Source organism: Musca autumnalis, unplaced genomic scaffold (assembly GCF_047663935.1).
Source record: "Musca autumnalis isolate F117 unplaced genomic scaffold, ASM4766393v1 scaffold_3, whole genome shotgun sequence".
Classification (NCBI taxonomy): domain Eukaryota; kingdom Metazoa; phylum Arthropoda; class Insecta; order Diptera; family Muscidae; genus Musca; species Musca autumnalis.
In genome coordinates this window covers 32,697,314-32,716,415 of record NW_027411866.1, presented here as the reverse complement: position 1 = coordinate 32,716,415, position 19,102 = coordinate 32,697,314, and the positions used below count along the sequence as shown (strand labels likewise).

The 19,102-nt window shown below is 34.2% G+C and overlaps 1 protein-coding gene across 1 annotated transcript; it reads right to left on the bottom strand.

The window, feature by feature from the left end:
- Window positions 1–1,350: 1,350 nt before the first annotated feature.
- On the bottom strand, window positions 1,351–15,734 carry LOC141397399 (ficolin-2-like). Its single transcript, XM_073973546.1, has 6 exons — window positions 15,603–15,734; window positions 15,444–15,538; window positions 12,791–12,886; window positions 2,118–2,219; window positions 1,623–2,030; window positions 1,351–1,559 (listed from the first exon to the last, which is right to left on the bottom strand). Exons 1-6 carry the CDS (start codon window positions 15,690–15,692, stop codon window positions 1,424–1,426), a joined length of 927 nt encoding a protein of 308 aa, XP_073829647.1. The 5' UTR covers window positions 15,693–15,734; the 3' UTR covers window positions 1,351–1,423.
- Between the last annotated feature and the right edge of the window lie 3,368 nt (window positions 15,735–19,102).

Genomic DNA, 19,102 nt, shown 5'->3' with positions numbered 1-19,102 from the left:
ACAAGGGGTGATCTCCATTCTAACACGTTATGTAACTATCAGATAGGATCACAATGAGACAAAGTGCTCCTCCGGCTGTCAACATCAATCCTCACTTGTGTTTTCATGAACAATCGCCACCAGATTGTTATAATGGCGCCCAACGTGGGGCCATGTATCACGACCACACCAACCATAATCTGTGAGTAATAGCCGAGGACAACAACAACAAAATCCATATCGATGATTAATTCTTGGAAAAGATGACCCACAAGAAGAAAATGACTGTTGGAAAAGAAGATTGATGAATCAACAACTATGTACGTGTACGATGTATGGGTTTTACTCCAGGGTGAGGTAAACATACATCCACCTCTGCTGTCAGTTATTCATCTTTACTCCTGCAAAATGAATGGGTTTTACTCCAGGGTGAGGTAAACATACATCCACCTCTGCTGTCAGTTATTCATCTTTACTCCTGCAAAATGAACCGCAAACCATGTTGAGAAGAAGAAGGTTGATGACAACAATGTACGTGTACGATGCAGTTTTACTCCAGGGGGAGACAAAATACATCCACCTCTACCGTTAGTTAGTCACCTTTACTCCAGGGGGAGGTTCCGCAGAAAGTCTTCAACGCCATCTTCATGCAATTACTACATCTTATTGGCACAATAGCAGTTTCAACAACGAATGTTCCTCATGCAGTACATCCTAAGCAGAAGCAACAATCCTGATGCAGGTTACAATAGAAGTTCAACAATCCGTAACTGCTGATGCTACATCGGGACGCTTTCAGCATCAGAGGGGGAGACTGAAGCAATCCATATTTCAATAATTACACTTTCATGCTCTCTACATTTCAATAGTAACAATTTTCATAGTTTTGTACCTTTGTCATTGTGAGTTTGTAAATATTCCAATATCCCATTGTGATTGATTCATTGTATTTTTAAGTTAACTGACAGAATGCAACTATGTAAATAATTTATTCTACTACTCTTGTAAAACAACTCATTAATTACTACTTTCGATATACCATTTTATGCAACTGTAAACTATTACTAATATATTTACGCCCTACTATTTCTTCTCACGATGAGTACTTAAGCTAGAACAAAATTCAATAAAATCGCTCAGTTTGTGATCTACATAACCATCAGATAAGATCACAAGGAGTGGTCTCCATTCTAACACGTTATGGTAACTATCAAATAAGATCACAATGAGACAATTTGTCCTCCGGCAGTCAACATCAATCCTCGCTTGTGTTTTCATATACAATCAGACACCAGAGATTGTTATAAATTTCATTTGTTTATTTTGTAGTTGTTACAAAAACAAAAGAAATTTTAACAACTTTTTAATCGATAAAAGTTACAGAATATGCCTACTGATATACAATTTTATTTCTATTTTCAAAATAATATGTATGTATATATGATCAATTCATTATTTTTGGACGTATCGACATTTCGGCATATTTAAAGGAATAATTTTGTCCCTTCCAAAAATTACTACTCCAGCCAATACCAGTTGTGTTGGCATTCTCCTTTTGTCTGTATGGCCCAGCTAAATGGCTGAAAGAAAAAGTTAAAACAAGCCAGTTATACCATAATCTTTTCTAAGGAAATAATTTATACCTGTAATAACATGACTCGAACCACCAAGCACCCTCGTACGTTTTGGCACAATTGTAATCTTTACTTTTATCATTGTCGTTATCGAAAGTAGAAAATTCTTCACCCACATGACCAATTAAACAATCTGCCGCATTTCCTCTATATTTACCCAATAACTTCAACTTATATTTTTCCGCTTCATTGCCAATCTGAAAGCCATCATAAATGGCATAACGTTCGTTATCATCCCAATCTTTTAAAGTGACTTCTAATTCTACAACTGGAACAACTGTCGTTAATTGATGCAGCCTTTCCAGGCCGATAAAAAATTCACCTAATGGAGGATTGCCGAAACCAGCTTTATATTCCGTCCAATTTCTGTAGAAGTTTACAGAACCATCCATCCTCCGTAAAATTGTTGTCCAGTTACTACAACAAAAATAAATATTTTATTGTGAGCACAAATATTTTTACTCAGCTTAAAGCAGAAGGTCTTAATCTGATTTTAAAACATACCGATTATTAAGTTCCATATTAAATTTGGTGACTCCGTTCATCCATTCTATATGTTTCTTTACTTCCTTAAGTTCAGCTCCTTGCACTTGCTGTTGTTTTTGTCTACAAAGATATACAAAAATATAAATAAATGTTATCAAAGGATCTCAGTATGTGACCTTAGAGAAAAGTGTCAAAATTGCTCTTTCATGAATATTTTTACAAGAAAAGTAAAGGAACTTACAAATGGTAGATCTGGCAGCAATGTCAAAAAGAAATATAAAAAATCAATTTTCGTCTTTTATTTCACAGTTTTTAATTTAGTTTTGTCAGCGTTCGACTTTTTCTTCTGTTTCTTCTGTCCATTTTCTTTTTCATTGTGAAATAATCGTCAAACAAAAGTCGAAAAATCAGTTCTGCCATTTTTTACCTGCAGAAATTTTGCATGTAGCCTGTGGTAGAAGATAAAGCCATTTTCGATCTTTCTCCACTCTCACTCTCTTAAAAATTGCTTCCAGTTTTGCTACTTTTCGGCGTTAAGGAACGCTTTGCAGGTTAAAAATGGTAACAAATGGTAAAAATGATAACCTCAGGTAAGTAAAGGAACACAGCTATTATTAGCTTAAATACATGTTGAAGCATCCATCATTTTAATAATTACAGTTTAACGCCCTCTACATTTCAATAGTAACACTTTTAAGCTATTGTACTTTTGTCATTGTGATTTTATACCTTTTCATATTTCCTATTGTGATTGATCTTTATATTTTTAAAGTTAACAGCTAAAAATACACCTCTGTAAATATATTTAATACTACTACTTTAAGCAACTATGTATGTACTACTAAATTTTATCATACATGACTAAACGACTTTGGCGCATCTCAAAAGTGAAGCTAAGTAGAATAAAATTCAATAAATTCGTTCATTCCTCTTGAGCAACTTGAACTCTGTACATCAACCTCAGTGCTTCCTTAAGTAGTTGAAACTGATAGCACAGCATCATCCGCAATACAGAGAGTGAATCAACCAAACAATCTACGAAAATCGTGTTTGCTTTAATGTTTTAATATTAACGGTCAAACAGTCCATCTAGCGAGTGTAGTAGACATCAACACATTATTCATTGAAAAGACCCCTCGTAGCAGGGACGTACGCAACTAGATTTTTTGAGCTACTTTAACAAATTATTACGTTTTTTCTCTAAAATAATTTTTTGTTTTTGAAATTTCAAATGAAAACTTATATTGTTCTGAAGGTTATGTACTGAAAATGTACTTTATTTACAAGTTGTCTAAGAAATATTTAAACATCTTTTCTTTAAATACTTTTTTTTGAGAGAAACTTCCAGTAAAACTGAATTCCTTCTTTATGCCAAGTCAGTGTTGTGGAATTCTGTAATGAAAGCCTTGATGCTTTAAACTCATTCTGTATTCAAAACGATTACAAATTCAGTATTGTACGGATTAGAAGTACATGAAAGGAAATGTCTATTGGACAATATGTACGACATATCAAGGGTTCTCTGTGGAGTATATCTCGAAAACCAATTAGAAAAGTGTTTTACTGCCTTAATCAACATTTGTATTCCTATTTTATATCAACTTATTGGTAAATATTGTGAGAAAATAATGGAGAAAAATTTATTAATTATTAATTTACTGTTGTGTATCATAAAGTGATAATATCTGCTATAAATAGCATGCACATCTGAATTTTCCAATTTGCAATTTGTATTGTATATCACGGCGCTCTTTAACCAACTTTAAATGAAAGAAGGTTACACCTGGGTTTATTGGTGGTTCATAGATGAGAAAAATCAAAAAACAAAAAAAATCGCCGAAGCACTTTTTAAATAAATCGCGGTCAAAGTTCACATTTTTGGGGTTTCTTAGTTTTTTTTTATTTTGCTAGGAAATGGAACTAAAGAAAATGTTGTAGCAGTGAAAATTCTACACAATATTGTCTTTTATGATATTTTCGTAGGTTTAAATTCACTGACTGTATCGTCTCCTTATAAAACAATGTCATGACTGCAATTTCCTATCCTAAACTTATATCACGAATATTGTCAATTATTTCATATTCCATTTCCAAAAAAAATGATAAATTTTTTTCGCGCTACATCAACGATTTTTGATATGTATGTAGGTTAAGAAAAAAATTCCCAGTACGAATCTGGTCGCGAGCCAATTTTTGGTTGTTGCGGACAAAAGTTATGGCGGTTTTATTTCGGCTTTTAAAAAAGAAAATATTATAAAAACGCTAATTATTTTAATGAGCACAATTGTTACAAAAAAGTTCTCTCGAAGTGACTTCAGCGAGTAGATTGCATAATACCTGCAAAATGTTACACAGAACTCGCGGTATGTACATAAAATTGATAAATTATTGAATATAAGTAAACTTTTTTTCAAAATTAAGGCCATTTAGTGGTCATAAAATTACATAAAAATTTGTTGTGGATCAAAACTTCACGGGGAATCAAATGAGACTACAATCATACAGATTGGTGTTTTAGTTTCGATGTTACAGCCAAAATAAGCACATATTTTGGTCAAAAAAATTATTTTTTGTTTGAAAAAATATTTTTTTACATGCATTATGTAGTAGAAAATATTGGAAAAATCTATATGAATACTTCCTTCATTTTGCTTAAATCTCCCAATAAAATTGACAGATTTTGCTTTATTGACATTCATATTAAAGCTTTCCTATTAGGGAAGGTAATTGGGTTGATGAGGATATATCTCAAAGCATATAAAATGGAAACAGAGGTCAAATAAACCATTTTAATTTATATGAATTTTAAAATACGTGTAAGTCGCGTAATTATCAAAATCATTTTGTCCGCATGTGATTTTCATGTACAGCAAGATCATATCTTTTAATTTAAATATATTTTTCGAAATTTACATTGGAGGCTTAGATGTAGCATCGGCTGCATCCTAGCATTAAAAAACCTATAAAATATTGCTAATTTGCGCAAAGTGCATACAATTTTTGTCCGCATCCGATTTCAGTGTTCACCATGAAAATCTATATCGATATATATCTAATTCAAGGCGATCAATCAAGAACCGTGGATGTAGCATCACACTCTATTTTTTGGGATAAAATGAATGTAGCTCCCTTATCAGTGAAGTTTTCAAATCTCTGTTTCCGCTAAAACGAAGATGCTGTACTAGTTGTTTCATTGCAGAGGAAACGAACCGTAGATAACGCGATAAAATACGCGATATTTCCAAAAATAATTTTAGATGCTTTTTCTACTTTGGAATTTCTTGTAACTCGCGTTTTAGTAGATGGATTTTTACGGGGAATGATTTATAAGATCCGGAACGTGAAAAACTAAAATGTGCAATCAAGTACGAGTAAAACGAGTGACAATTGTAAAAATTAGGCCCGAAAAATATGATTTTTAGAAAATTGTTCGCACAAAATTTTCGCATTTGTATGCGGATTTCTATGAAGCTGTGCAGACTACATTCACAATATTCATATCAAATAACTCAGAATCGCGAGTTCTTCAATCCTATATACGATTTTTTGAAAAACCTGTTTGCGGAATGAAATTAGAAGAAAATTTCAAAAAACACTGTAAATCTGGCTTCAAAATGTCAGCATCATTTAATGGTAGAAGCAGACGAAATATTGAAAAGTAATACATTAGTGAGATGATCCTTATTTAGTTTGTTTCTGCTTTTACTTTGACATGAAACTCGAGGGAAGTGTGGTTTACTCACAAATCGAGAGATAACAAAAAAAAGACATGGTGGCTTCAACCCATTTTTACAAATTTTTAACATAAATATAGCCACAGCTTCCACGCAAATTATATTTTAAAGCCAATATTTTTTGCCACGTCCAAAAACATTTCATTTTATCCAAAAGTATTTAATTTGTACAATATACAATCAGGAGTCGCGTGTTCGTAAAGGGTAAACCTTGGCTTCAGCTATGTTAAATTTTCAAAAATATTGGTGATATATGTATCTCAAAAATGGTACTACCTAGGAAAAAAATACGAATGCCAATCTTGTAGAGAATTTTAGCAGCTATAAGATTAGCTCTAGTCCCAAAAAATGTGACCTGAACTTCATAAAAATGGTAAAACCTAGGAACAAATCAAACAAATTTTCGCAGCTAAACCATTTTCTATAAGACTTGCGGTTTCAAAATCGCGAAATCCTAAAAACTTAGGCGGTGATTTATTTTAAAATCCCTGCAGCGGTTATTTCTTATTTTTGGATTTTTCTCATCTATGAACATTGCTGTTTCAGAACCCGCAGAAATTCCCAGTTGTAAGCTCCTTTCATTTAACGTTGGTTCAGGAGCACCGTGATATTGTACCATCAGCCGTTAGGCTAACGATAAAAATGTACCCTAGCGAAATAATGTTTTGACGAAACACGCGTCAAACAATTTGGAGTCGATTTATTCCAGTTCAGATCAGATCAATAGATTTGGTCCAAATTTTGGATCTCCCAATATTTTATCCAAACTTTAAGTCATATCAGTTTTTCCCGCAAGACTTCAAAATGTTTCCCTATAATCTTGAGCACAATACCTCTCGAAAGTCCAAATCGATTTTTTCCAGACACAGATTAGGTTCGAATATGGATTATATCGATCAACTCTTTCAGGTTCCTCCAACACAGAATTTCAATTATCCGATTTGACCGAAACTTTGAACATCACAAAATTACTTCCTTACGTACATATATCAAGTACCAAGAGAGTCAATTTGGGACAACATCTTCGGATACATCCCTCACAAAATTCAACATAAGTGTAGTTTAAGGGCTATTCGAAGAGTCATTGCACATTTTGACCAATGGTGCTCCTTGCTTTCTTGTTTACAGCGATATTGTATTTTTCGTGGGTAAGTCCATGGTTATGTCAGGATTGGTCCAAAAGCTCTAAATCTTACGGCGACCAACTAAATTGAGGGCTTGACACCATAACTATCAAAAGGAATGACTTCCAAAATGGACTATATCAGTCGATTCTTTTAGGTATCTTCTGTACAAAAGTGCAAAACATTTGGGCTTCTTTATGTCAAATTTTTGAGCACAACATAAGCATTTATCCGCAACGCCAACAATCGTGAAATTGTACACCCCAAATATTATCCATACTAGCAAAATGCCCGCTACTTCTTAAGCGGAAAAGGAATAATATACAAATAAGCAATATTTAGTATGGAGAACACTGAAAAATTTGATGTACTAATACCTATTTGAATTGATATTTAGTTTCTTCCAAGTACTGCTCGCATACGTTTTGTTCGAATTTCAAAAAAAGACCTCTACACTTCAACAGCGGCCTATATTTTAAATTCCAGTCCATGTTTTATTAGAACGGTATGGGTATTTTGAAAATTTTATCCATATTTTCTAACCGAATTTTAAAATTTGTGATATCAAAATGTAGAAAACCATTATTCAGAAGATGTTACCCTATATAACAGTTAATTTTTGAGACATTTTATTTTCGGCCTTTTTTCTCAGGATGTAAAAACCTTCTTGTAAAACATTAGCCGCATAGATCTACCTTTTTAAGTGAATTTACAATAACGTTTAGAATAGCCAACAAAGATAAAAAAATTGTTGAAAATGTACGTTTGACTTTTTGATTTCAGTACATTATTTAGAAACCAAGTTCGTGTTAACCTAGAAAAAATAGTACATTATTCAGTACAATTTTTAAAATCCAGGACCTTAGCTCAAATGTTACAGTTTTAGCTCTACTTGTTCACCCAATGTCAATGGTATTACATGTAGAAACCTTTCATACATTTAAAGGCGGATTTAAATAAACATTCTGATCCAATCTCAACAGTTATCCTCATAACAAATTTCATTTATCGATTCACCCAGTACCAGTGCTTAAATATTTAGTATTATTTAATACTTCTAGTACACTTATTGTACGACCACCTCTAACAATGAACCTGACAAATCAATAATATATCAGAATTTCACATCTATACCAAATTTATTGCAATTTTGTACTTTTTACAAAGGGTACCATAGTTAGTACCTTTTAGTACTTTTCGTACCCTTCTAGGTCGAATTTCCAAAAACCCAGCCTTATCTCACCCCTACACACCGACAGCAACCCACAGTCAAAATTTCAGCTTTCTAGCTTCAGCGGTTTGGTTTGGGCGATGATATGTCAGTCACTCACTCACTCACTCACTGAGCTCTTTTATATATAAAGATTATCTGAAACTTCCTGGATATACAATTTATAAAAAAATTTTTGGCTATGTAGCCCGTATTCGATTCTTAATATCAGCTCACACAGGCTGTCACTTTTTTAATTGTTTTCCAGAAAACAAAAGTTATGAATTTTCATAAGTTTGCCTCTGCTGCGCCGACAGAAGTGATTGGTCTTTGGAAAGTTTTTAATGTCAACGAGTCCATAAACTTCTAGTCGTACAATTAAGATATAAATAAGCGGGAACAACAACTATTGAGGTATCAGAAGGAGTTTTTCGTCTTAACCTATTTTTTCTGAATTTTAAGTTGAATTTTACGGAATCTATCGCTTTTGGTAAAATAGTAAAGTTTTGGTTTTTTTATGTCATTAAAGAAAATTATTTTCTTACAATAATAAAAAACTTTTTTTAATTCGACTGAAGTTAGTGTGTGATATCTGGATATGTACTATAAAGAAGAAAGGGCGTTCGGGCCGAACTGTTTATATCCTCCAACCACTGTATATCTCTATTCGACATATTCGCGATTGCAATCCCTCTATTCGAACGTGGATCTATTTTCAACACTTTTTGCAGGAGGTTCTCCCACCAAAAGGATTTCCAAAATCCATTTTGCTTACGATATTTTTAAAAATTATGCTAATTGCCTTGTGAATCTAAATGGGTAATATTCATTTGAAATATTTTTTAGTTATTGCTTCAATTCTGTTGGAGAATTTGGTTAAACACTTTTGTATGGGGACTATACCGAACGTGGTCTGATACGGTTCATTTTCAATTCTATACATCCAAGGACTAATATTCCAAATTTCAATCTTGTTGCTAAAATATTGTGATCTCTCTCTCTATTGAATGTATATACTTTGTGGCAATATTGCATATACATAAAATCAACTAAAAAACGTTTAAAATAGCTTTATGTAACGGTACACAACATTTTTAATTTTCATGATTTTTGGTCAAGTTGGCCCCCCCCCGAAATGAAATCCTGCGTACGTCCCTGCCTCGTAGAATAAAAGTACTACAGCGTCAGTTCATGGTACAGCTGACGGCGTAACTTATTGTAAAAAATGCCTGTGGCGAAGCAGAGAATGGATGGAGTATTCGACTATAAAATGAGGTGTTTTTTTACCCATTCTGAGCAGGGTCAGGCACCATACTTTTCTATTGCATACTTTACGGGGTGTCATTGTGTGAGTGCATGCTTTTTCAATTGGTTGACTTGTGTGTGGAGAGAGCAACGCTCAATGAGCGCCCGTGGGCGCTCTCTCGCCTGACGCTGATTCTAAGTAGTCGTCTGTTGAGGGCTGCTGAGTTAAGTGTGATTGGGAAGAAGAAAACGTGAGCAACTTTGGTTGGTCTGAGCCTTAGTAAGCTGAACATTAAGCCTTAACTCTTTGTGGTGACTGGACCGCGCGCAGGGTCAATGAGGGCTGTAGCAATGCACCCTGCGTGGACGCCGACTGACCACAGGGCCAAGTGAGGGCTGTAGCAATACACCCTATTTTTCGGGCTGCGTTGACTCCGACTGACCGCACGTTGGCAGTGTCAGAACAGCGTCATCACATTTCATGTTTTTCATCGTTGTAAGAATCGGGCAGTTGTTGTGTAAAAACTGCCGCCATCATCAAACAGTTTGTGTGTCAAAGCTGCCGCCATCACAGTGCAGTTGTTGTGCCAAATCTACCGCCATCACCATTCGTCGTTATACTCATCGGGCCGCTAATGTGTCAAGCTGCCACCATCCTAATCGTCGTTATATTCATCGGGTAGCATTTGTATAAAAGCCGCCGCCAAACCCTGTAGGGACTGACGCTGATTTAAAGTTAACTTAAAACAAGATTTTTTTGTAAACATAATTGACTTTTTATCGATCGCTAGATTACTTTTCGACTGATTATAAATTAACTTGTTTTGCCTATTTGTAGTCAGTTTAAATAATAGTATGACAAAAAAAAAAACTATTTTTGTTTTTGTGTGTGTTTTTTAACTTTGCCTTTTCATATTCTCTCTCTACCTCTATTTATCTCTATGTTATGTTTTGTTAGAGAGAAGAAGAGGCAAATTCGAAATTTCCTTTGTGTTCCTTTTTTATACCAGATTAATATGAATAATATGTACGAATATGTTCAGTCCATCAACACTGTCTTCTATTATTGGATGCTGCATATTAACGAAAAAATATTAAGAAAAAGCATATGTGAATTATTTATACAGTTGTGCCTTATTTTTTCGACAAACACAAATACTTTGAAGAAGGTACATGTTTTTGTTTGCAGAGTGGGTGATCTGTAGATGACTTTTCAACCAATTTAAAGTCAGTTGAAAAGTAGTGCAGAAATGGACAAATATCGAAATTTTTTTGTGTTCAATTTGGTTGATCTCCAGATGACTTTTCAACCACTTTATAGTCAGTCTACAAATAATCGATTTATTATCAAACATTTTATCAACTGGTTGATAAAAGTCCGACAGGGACAGAACTCTTTGTAATCGGGCCGCTGCACAGTGGAAAAAAGTACCGATTTAGCGCGCCAAAAATAAAAATCAATATTTTATCGTATGTTTATCCATGATTTGGATAATTTTAGTTCAAAAAGGATAATTTTAATTCATTTATTAATATATATAGCAATTTTTGATATATAATAGATAAAATATACGAAAGTTTATCTTATTTCTGAAATTATGGTCAGTAACAGCTAAACTATTGGGACTTCAAACAAGTAACCTTTAGCAAAAAAATTTTTAAAATATATGCTCAGTAATTCTTTAGAACATTCTGAAACTCTGAAATATTTATTTCATGTTGTTTAGGCGGTATTTCATATCATAGTTTATGCAAAACATATTTCAAGCAATGTTCACAGGCTGTTTATTTTCATATTTGGGATATCAATGCATTGTTGATATATTTATCAAATTGTCTTTGAAAAATGTGCCAAAAACAGCGTGATATAGGCATTTTACAAGAGTGGAATGTTCTAAAGAGTTATGAATTACAGTAGAGCGGATATTTTTTCTAAAGGAAAGTCAAAGAAAAATGTAACAGTTTTGGAGATATGTTGGGAAATATACAAAATAATGGCATTATTGACATTTTTTTCTAAAAATTATTATAAAAAAATTTGTTGCAGTTTGTTGCAGCTAAAAATTTGTTAAAAACTATGTGTACTAAAAATAAAATAAAACATCTAGGCGCCATCCTGCGACACTCGCTAGTTATAGCTTTAACAAAGTACTCAAGTTGGAAAAAAATCGGATGTCACATGTTTTAAGTGTAAAATCCAAGTTAAAATAAATAACATCTTATATTCAATATATTTTAATTCACCTGTTTTCAAGAAATATTTAATACAATAAAGCTTTAAAATTACTGTGTAGGAAGACTGCAAGAGATGATCGCCAATGTACTACTAAAATATATTATGAAAACCAGTCCATAAATTTTCAACGAAAAATGAACCGTTACTCCGCTCAGACTGATGAAAAACAAATTATTTTAACTTCCGTTAGATTCAGTGGACACCTTAGATCAATACTGCACTAATAATTTTTAAATTGGCGTATTTGATTTTTTTCACTTTTGGCGCCCTAGATCGGTATTTTTTTCCACTGTGCGCTGCTTTGCTGAAGCTGCCACCATTTTTTAGGTTTTCGCAATTTTGCTTGGAAACCGCAAGTCCTATCGAAATGGGATTAGAGAAAATAGTGTATCTGTGAAAATTTTCTACAAGATTGACATTTATGATATTTTCGTAGGTTTTACAATTTTTGAGATATAGAAGTTCAAATTGGGACAATTCACTGACTGTAGCGTCTCCTTATAGAACAATGTCGTGAATGCAATTTCCCAACATAAACTTATATATCTCAAAAATGATATAACCTAGGAAAAAATTGCGAAACCCAGTTTTGAAGAGAATTTCAACAGCATTAAGATTTTCTCTAGTTCCATTTTGATAAGACTTACCGTTTTGAGACAAATCGTGAAAACCTAACAAAAACAAAAAAATATCTAAAAATGTGACCCGAACTTTCATATCTCAAAAATGGTAAAACCTAGGAACAAATCATAACGGTCAATCCTCTAGAGAATTTTTACAGCTACAACATTTTCCTTAGCTCAATTTCCATAGGACTTGCGGTTTCCAAGCAAATTCCAATTTCGCGAAATCCTAAAATAAACCTAAAAATGTGAATCAAAGAACAAGAAAAAGTCGCTGGAGGGATTTTTAAATTAATAGCGGTTAACATTTATTTAAAAAACTCTCCAGTGATTTTTTCTTGTTCGTGGATTTTTCTCATCTATAAACATTGCTTTATTTAAAAAGCGCCCCGGCGACTTTTTTTTTGTTTTTTGACTTTTTCTCATCTATGAATATTTTAGTTTCAGAATCCGCAAGAACTTCCCATTTAAAGTTGCTTCACGATCACCGTGTATTTATAAATTTTAAATTATACTTACATCGTTTGCGTTTCCGATTTTAATTTGTTTAATGTAACATTCATTCCCTCGATTTTTTCCATCATTGTTTTCATTTCCTTTTCTTGTTCATATAGTCTGAAAATAAAAAGACCGAATAAAAATAATAAAAACCAGTAAGGAAAGGATCACAGTCTGGCTAGGCCGACTAGTTGATACCCTACATCAGTGTGAATATGGAATAAAATCCGATTTCGATATAAAATGGCACACTTATATCTACATCGAACTCCGTCACACATTCAAAAATTCATCAAAATACGCAAATACGTGAAATCGACCGAAAATATGGGGGCTATATCCAAATCTGAACCGATTTTCACCAAAAGCAATATCATTCTTCCTATTGCTAATAAAACAAGGGGAAATTGACCAAGAAATCTTACGCCATTTTAATTAAAAACAAGTAAGCAAAGGCTATAGTCGGACGGGCCGACCATGTGATACCCTACACCACAACCTATAGGAATTAGCTACGTTCAATCGCCTTGGACGCTGAATGTCCGGGTTCGATTCACAGGCCTCGTCACATCAAATTTTCAACGGTGGAAAAGTACCCCTTTGTAATGTTGGCGATATTTCCTAAATATTTAGCCATGAAAAACGTCTCTACAAGTGGCAACTTAGGACACGTCGTTCGGACTCGGTGATAAAAACTAGGTCACATATCTATAACTTAATATGAATCCATTGATATAAAAGACTCCTCCCTTGGACCATTTTTTCCGGAAGAATGGACTTACCCGAAAAAATTGTACAGTTGCAATAGGGACCGCGAAAGGAACCTCCTTCAAAAGTCAAATAGATCCGATACGAGTCCTCAAACTGCACTTTTCCCAAATTTTGTGTGGGAGGTATTCGAAGCACGGGTCCGATATATTCCATATTCAAACCTGATACATGACTGGATGAAATAATCCGATGTGAAAAGTTTGGCCAATCAGAAAATCCCCTTGAGAGTTATCTTGCGGATTTGCCATTTTATTTAGGTTTCTTGTTTGTTTTTGAGGGTTTCTTGGATCTTTTCGGCCATAATCTCAGGAAGTATGGACTTGCTATTGCAATTTTACAATCGTAAAGGGGACCGCAAGGACAATCTGCTGAAAAAATTCAAAACGATTCGAGAGGACTCTTAAATTTCACTTTTCCGAATTGTGTGTGGGACATACCCAAAGGTGTGTACCGATATAGTCTTACCCGATCTCTCGATCGATTGCTCACTTCGCATGTGATCGTTCACACAATTTTTCGAAAAAAATTTAAACTTGTGGTCTAAAACCATTACTTCGATGAGACACATCTTTGGTCGTATTTTGTATGTATCCCCTTTACAGTAAATCCTGAGGTATAAAATAGGTAAAATAGGCGAGGGAACCCCATGCTGCAATATTTGTATACAACATTCAATTGGACAACTGAACTAAAAATTTCTCTGTCATGATAGAGACAATTTGTAGCATGGGAGGAAATTGTGGTTCTCTACACAAAACCCATTATATATTAGGCAGTAGGCCCGTTATCTAGCAGACATATTATTACAATTTGCATCAGGGGAAAGGTCAGTAGTTATTTTCCCATATGTAGGCTACTTTACCCTCCAGCAATTAAAATATAGACCAAAAGTAAAATTTTTATATTTTTCATACGAAAGTAATGGTCTATGTCACCCGCTAAATAACATCAGATCATTATCCAAAATTGTAGGCACCTTCCTCTACCTATCTCCCAACCTCGTGCAAAATTTCGTGATTATTGAGCTATAATTGCGACCTCTAGCGTGTTTATGATTACACTACAAACAAAAAACTGGATATATTAGGCTGTAACTCTGTTATCTAATCACGTACATCAACGTAATCGACATCAGTGCAAAGGTCAAGAGATCGTCTTCCAAATATAACTCACGAGGGAGGAATGTCTCTTCCAGGAATAAAGATATAAGCTGTGTATTAAAATTTTTCACAATTTTCACACAAAAGTTGTGGTCCATTTAACCCCCTTATGTATATCTGATCGCCATATCAAATTGCATGCTTATTCTTTGTCATATACTCTTACCGTATTTAAAATTTCAAGGCGATCGGACTATTATTGCGACCTACAGAGCCGCTACAAAATTGGATAAATATTATTTTTTTGGTCCATTTCACCCGCTAAATATTTCCCGATCATCACTAATAAAAATAGGGATCTATTCTGGTCTGAACCCGACCTCCATACAAAATTTCGTGACGATCGGTCCATAATTGCGCCCTGGAGTTTGACTACAATTTATAATGGACAGACGGACGGACGGACCGACGGACACACATCTCAAAATCGCTTTATCTCGTCGAGGTATGAAGATTGGTATACCACATTGGGGGTCTCCGACGAATATTTCGCGGTGTTACATGAATTTTTACCAAAACAAACTTATAATACCATTTTCCACATAGTGGTGTAGGGTATACAAACACGTATGTATAGTATTGATTCTTATGTCAGTATGTTCAGTACAATCGCGATAATTCGTAATCCAAGGAACTCAAAATTTCTTTGGGAATTTCGCCAATTTATTACGAATTATTGAGATTTTCCATTTATCGTGGCTAGAATTATTGCGATGGTACTGTACTTATTTACAATTACTCACTTTTTGTTAATGTTTTCCGTTTCCACCAAAATGGAATTGACTTTCAAAAATAAATTTTTCCACAATAATAAACTATGCTCATCATTATAGGGATTCTAAAAAAATATAGAAATTAATATAAAATTTGTTATTGTTGTTGTATTTTGAATTACGACATACGTAAAATTCATCGTTGCTCGTCACATTATCAGTTGCCGTATTATAAGTGATTAAAGCTTTTAGTAAAAAAATAAGCAATGCGACTTTCATTTCCCTAATTGAACGTAAATCAACAACTGTCTGAAACGTACTGCAAAAATATTCGCAATGAATATTTATTCAATATAACCGCATAAGATTAATTGACTAAGATTCTATACTTACATGAGTTTCGCTTTATCAGTCGCTTAAACATTTCTTATATTTTCTTTTTGCTGAAATTATGGTTGCAACACTTTGTAGGTAGGTAGCTGAAAATTTCTTATCATTTAAATCAATACCGAGAACCTAGAACAAGGCAATGAACGATTATACACTCAGTCCAGCCAAATTGTGAGACAACTTCAAGAGAAAAAATACAAGTAAGAGAGGGTTATAGTCGGACAGGGCCGAGCATTTGTGATACCCTACTCCATTACACCCAGGCACTATTTTCCAAAGAATTTATTTTATATGATTGCGAAATATTTTAGCCGTCCGGTCATACATACATAAGTTGATATACATGGTAACATACCAGAGATATAGAACATACATGAGTGAAAGTAAAAAAAAAATTAGTTTCCACCAAGCCAAGGTTTGCACTATTATAATACGAGAACTACTGTAGTTTACCAGTAACTATGACAATAGCTGGATCAAATTAAGTGTTTTTGAACAAAGCCCAAAAATTTGGCAAACAAATTTTATTTGCGTGGAAGTTATGACCACGTAAATGAATAAAAATAGTTAAAAACACGTTGAAGCTAACGAGGTTTTTTTACGTTGATATTCGAGTGCTGGTTAAACCATTCAAATGACGGACATCTGTTTAAGGTAAAAGTATAAGTATACAAAATGAAGATTACATTTCTAATATATCACTTTTCAAAATTTTATGGATGCTGACACTTTGAAGCCGGATACTAGGTGTTGTTTGTATTTATGATTTAACTGGGACGCGCATTGGGGTATTTCAAAAAAAACCAGCAATAGGATTAAAGTACTCGCGATTACGCATAATTTGTTATGTATATTGACTATGTGCCCACACAGCATCGCAGTAATCTCCTACCAAAGGCCAAAATTCAGTGCGATATTTTTTTCTGAAAACCAATTTTTTTACAGTTATATTTATTTTCTACAATTATTTTACAGTATTTACAATTTACAAAATTCCCCCTCAGTAATGCTGGCGACATTTCCTGAGTATTTATTTCAGCCATGAAAAACTTCTCATTGAGCCAATATGAATCGGCGTGCACTCATTGATATGGGATGTTGTGGGAACATATGTATGTATGTATTTACAATATCCTTTTGGGTGTCCGATAATATAATATAAATCCGGATAATATAAATCATAGATCGTGAAAACACATCCACTAGAACGGCGGAAACGGCTACTGCAAAAGTTGAAAATTTTGAGAAAAAGTTTTTTGAAAATATCGAGGATTAATTCGCGTTTTCTGTGGATCATTTCTTTTTCAGTTAAGAGTTTTAAAGAGCTTTAAAAAGTTTAGCGATTTTTTTGAAATGTGTTTACGAGTAGATCGATATATTTTTTAACGGCTGGTAGTGAGTGCATGTACTTTGTGCAAATTATAAGGGTTATGCATTTTTTGCACATTAAACTGTAAACGATGCTACATCGAAGCCGCCAATGTAAATCTTGGTAAATGTATACAAACAAAAAGAAAACAAGGAAACGTAAGGTAAGGGTCGTTTTCGCTACATATTATTTAAACAAGTTAGAAAGTATCAGTCAGCTGTGCCGACGGAGATATACCCTCAGCCTCAGACACAAAGAAAATAAGTAAACTCAATACTTACAACGTCTCTAAGGTTCTTTTTTTAAATTTTGGACCAATTTCCCAAAAAGAATGGACTTTTGACAACACCCCCCCCCCCCCCCCCCCCCCAAAGAAAATTTTATCGTCGTAACAAGGGCCACAAAGACAAAAAAATGCAAAAAAAAATTGAAACAATCCGAGAAGAGTCCTTAAAATATTAAAATATTAAAACAAGTAAGATAAGGTTATAGTCGGACAGGGCCGCCCATGTGATACCCTGCCTTATTACACCTGGATACTATTTTCCGTAATCCAAGTCTCTAAGAAATAATACGATGTACAAAATTATGACCAAACCGGTTTCTCCCTTCGAGGGTTATCTTAGGTACTAGCAGTATAGTTGGCGTCGCCTCAGGAAGTAAAAAAGTATTGTCGTAAAAGGGGCCGCAAGGCAAACATGTTTCAAACAAATTCAAAACGTTTCGAGAAGAGCTGTTAAACTATGCTTTTCCCAAAGGAGTGGGCCGATATAGTCCATACTCGAACCTGATATATGCATGGAAGTAATATTTCCACATCCCCAGTTTGGAACCATTCGGTTAGTCCCTTCTGTAACTATCTTGCGAATAATCTTAGCGAAAATTTTTGAACATATGTGGGGGTACTTAAAGGAAGGTTAAGAACGAAGAACTTAAACTAAGTTTCGACAAAATTTACGAGACCTAAAATATGAACCAAAAAGGTTGATTTCTCGAGATTAATCGTGTGCACCAGTCAACTAAACGGGCGGACATGGGTAAATCGACCCCAAATTGTCTGAAATGGATTTCGTCGAAACTTACTTGGGGTCTACAATCAATATTGCGATAATCTTGTTGGCCTAAATGTTGAGGGTATAGACAAATATTAATAGAATTTTAGAAATAATTTGCGGTGATTTTTATCGAATCGATCAATGAAAAATATCAATATTTAGAGGTACTATTACATTATCTTTTACCAACGGTATCGCAAAAACTTCAACACCTCGTACAGCATTGTAATTTGTAACAATTTAAAAATCTGGGAATCCTTCTTTCATGATTTGAAAATTTGCTATCATGATTCCGACATTTTGTAAATGTAGTTCTATGCAAGAAAATCACAACAATAACAAGTAAAAAAGCGTTAAGTTCGGCCGGGACGAACTTTTCATACCTTCCACCATAAAATATTCTGAACTAAACGTTATATGGAGGCTATACCAAAACATATACCTATGTTGAATATTTCTAGTGGATTGTGATCAATGGGAACATCAAATGTTATTAACAGTTAGTTCGGAGGTACCGCTATATGTAGGCTGTACGAAAATATGATCTTAAATTAACGGATTTTTTACATTGCGTGAATAGATTTTGTCCCAAATCTGACTTCAACCTTAAGTACTTAATCAGTTTGTCTTTTAACTTGGTCAGGCTCTATATAACATGGGTGCTTCCATTGCATTGGTACAGGAGCCTTTTTGTAGAGATGGCTGTGTGAGGGGGTTGCAGGGGGGTATGCGGGTCTTAACGGACCAGAATTGTGACTCTGCTATTGTTGTGGGGGATAGTGACATGGACTGTACTGTTCTTTCAAGTAGCCAATGGGGGGTTTGTCTGTCCGTTGAGTGGGCGGGGGGAAAGGTGTTGTTGGTTAGCATCTATT

What these genes read in the sequence shown, in the direction of transcription:
- LOC141397399 (XM_073973546.1), bottom strand. Translation starts at nt 15,692, where the DNA reads ATGAAAGTCGCATTGCTTATTTTTTTACTAAAAGCTTTAATCACTTAT. An exon ending in AAATCGGAAACGCAAACGAT is followed by an intron (nt 2,220 to 12,790) that starts GTAAGTATAATT and finishes ATATCTTTGTAG; the next exon opens with ACAAAAACAACAGCAAGTGC. An exon ending in TTCGAGTCATGTTATTACAG is followed by an intron (nt 1,560 to 1,622) that starts GTATAAATTATT and finishes TTTTTCTTTCAG; the next exon opens with CCATTTAGCTGGGCCATACA.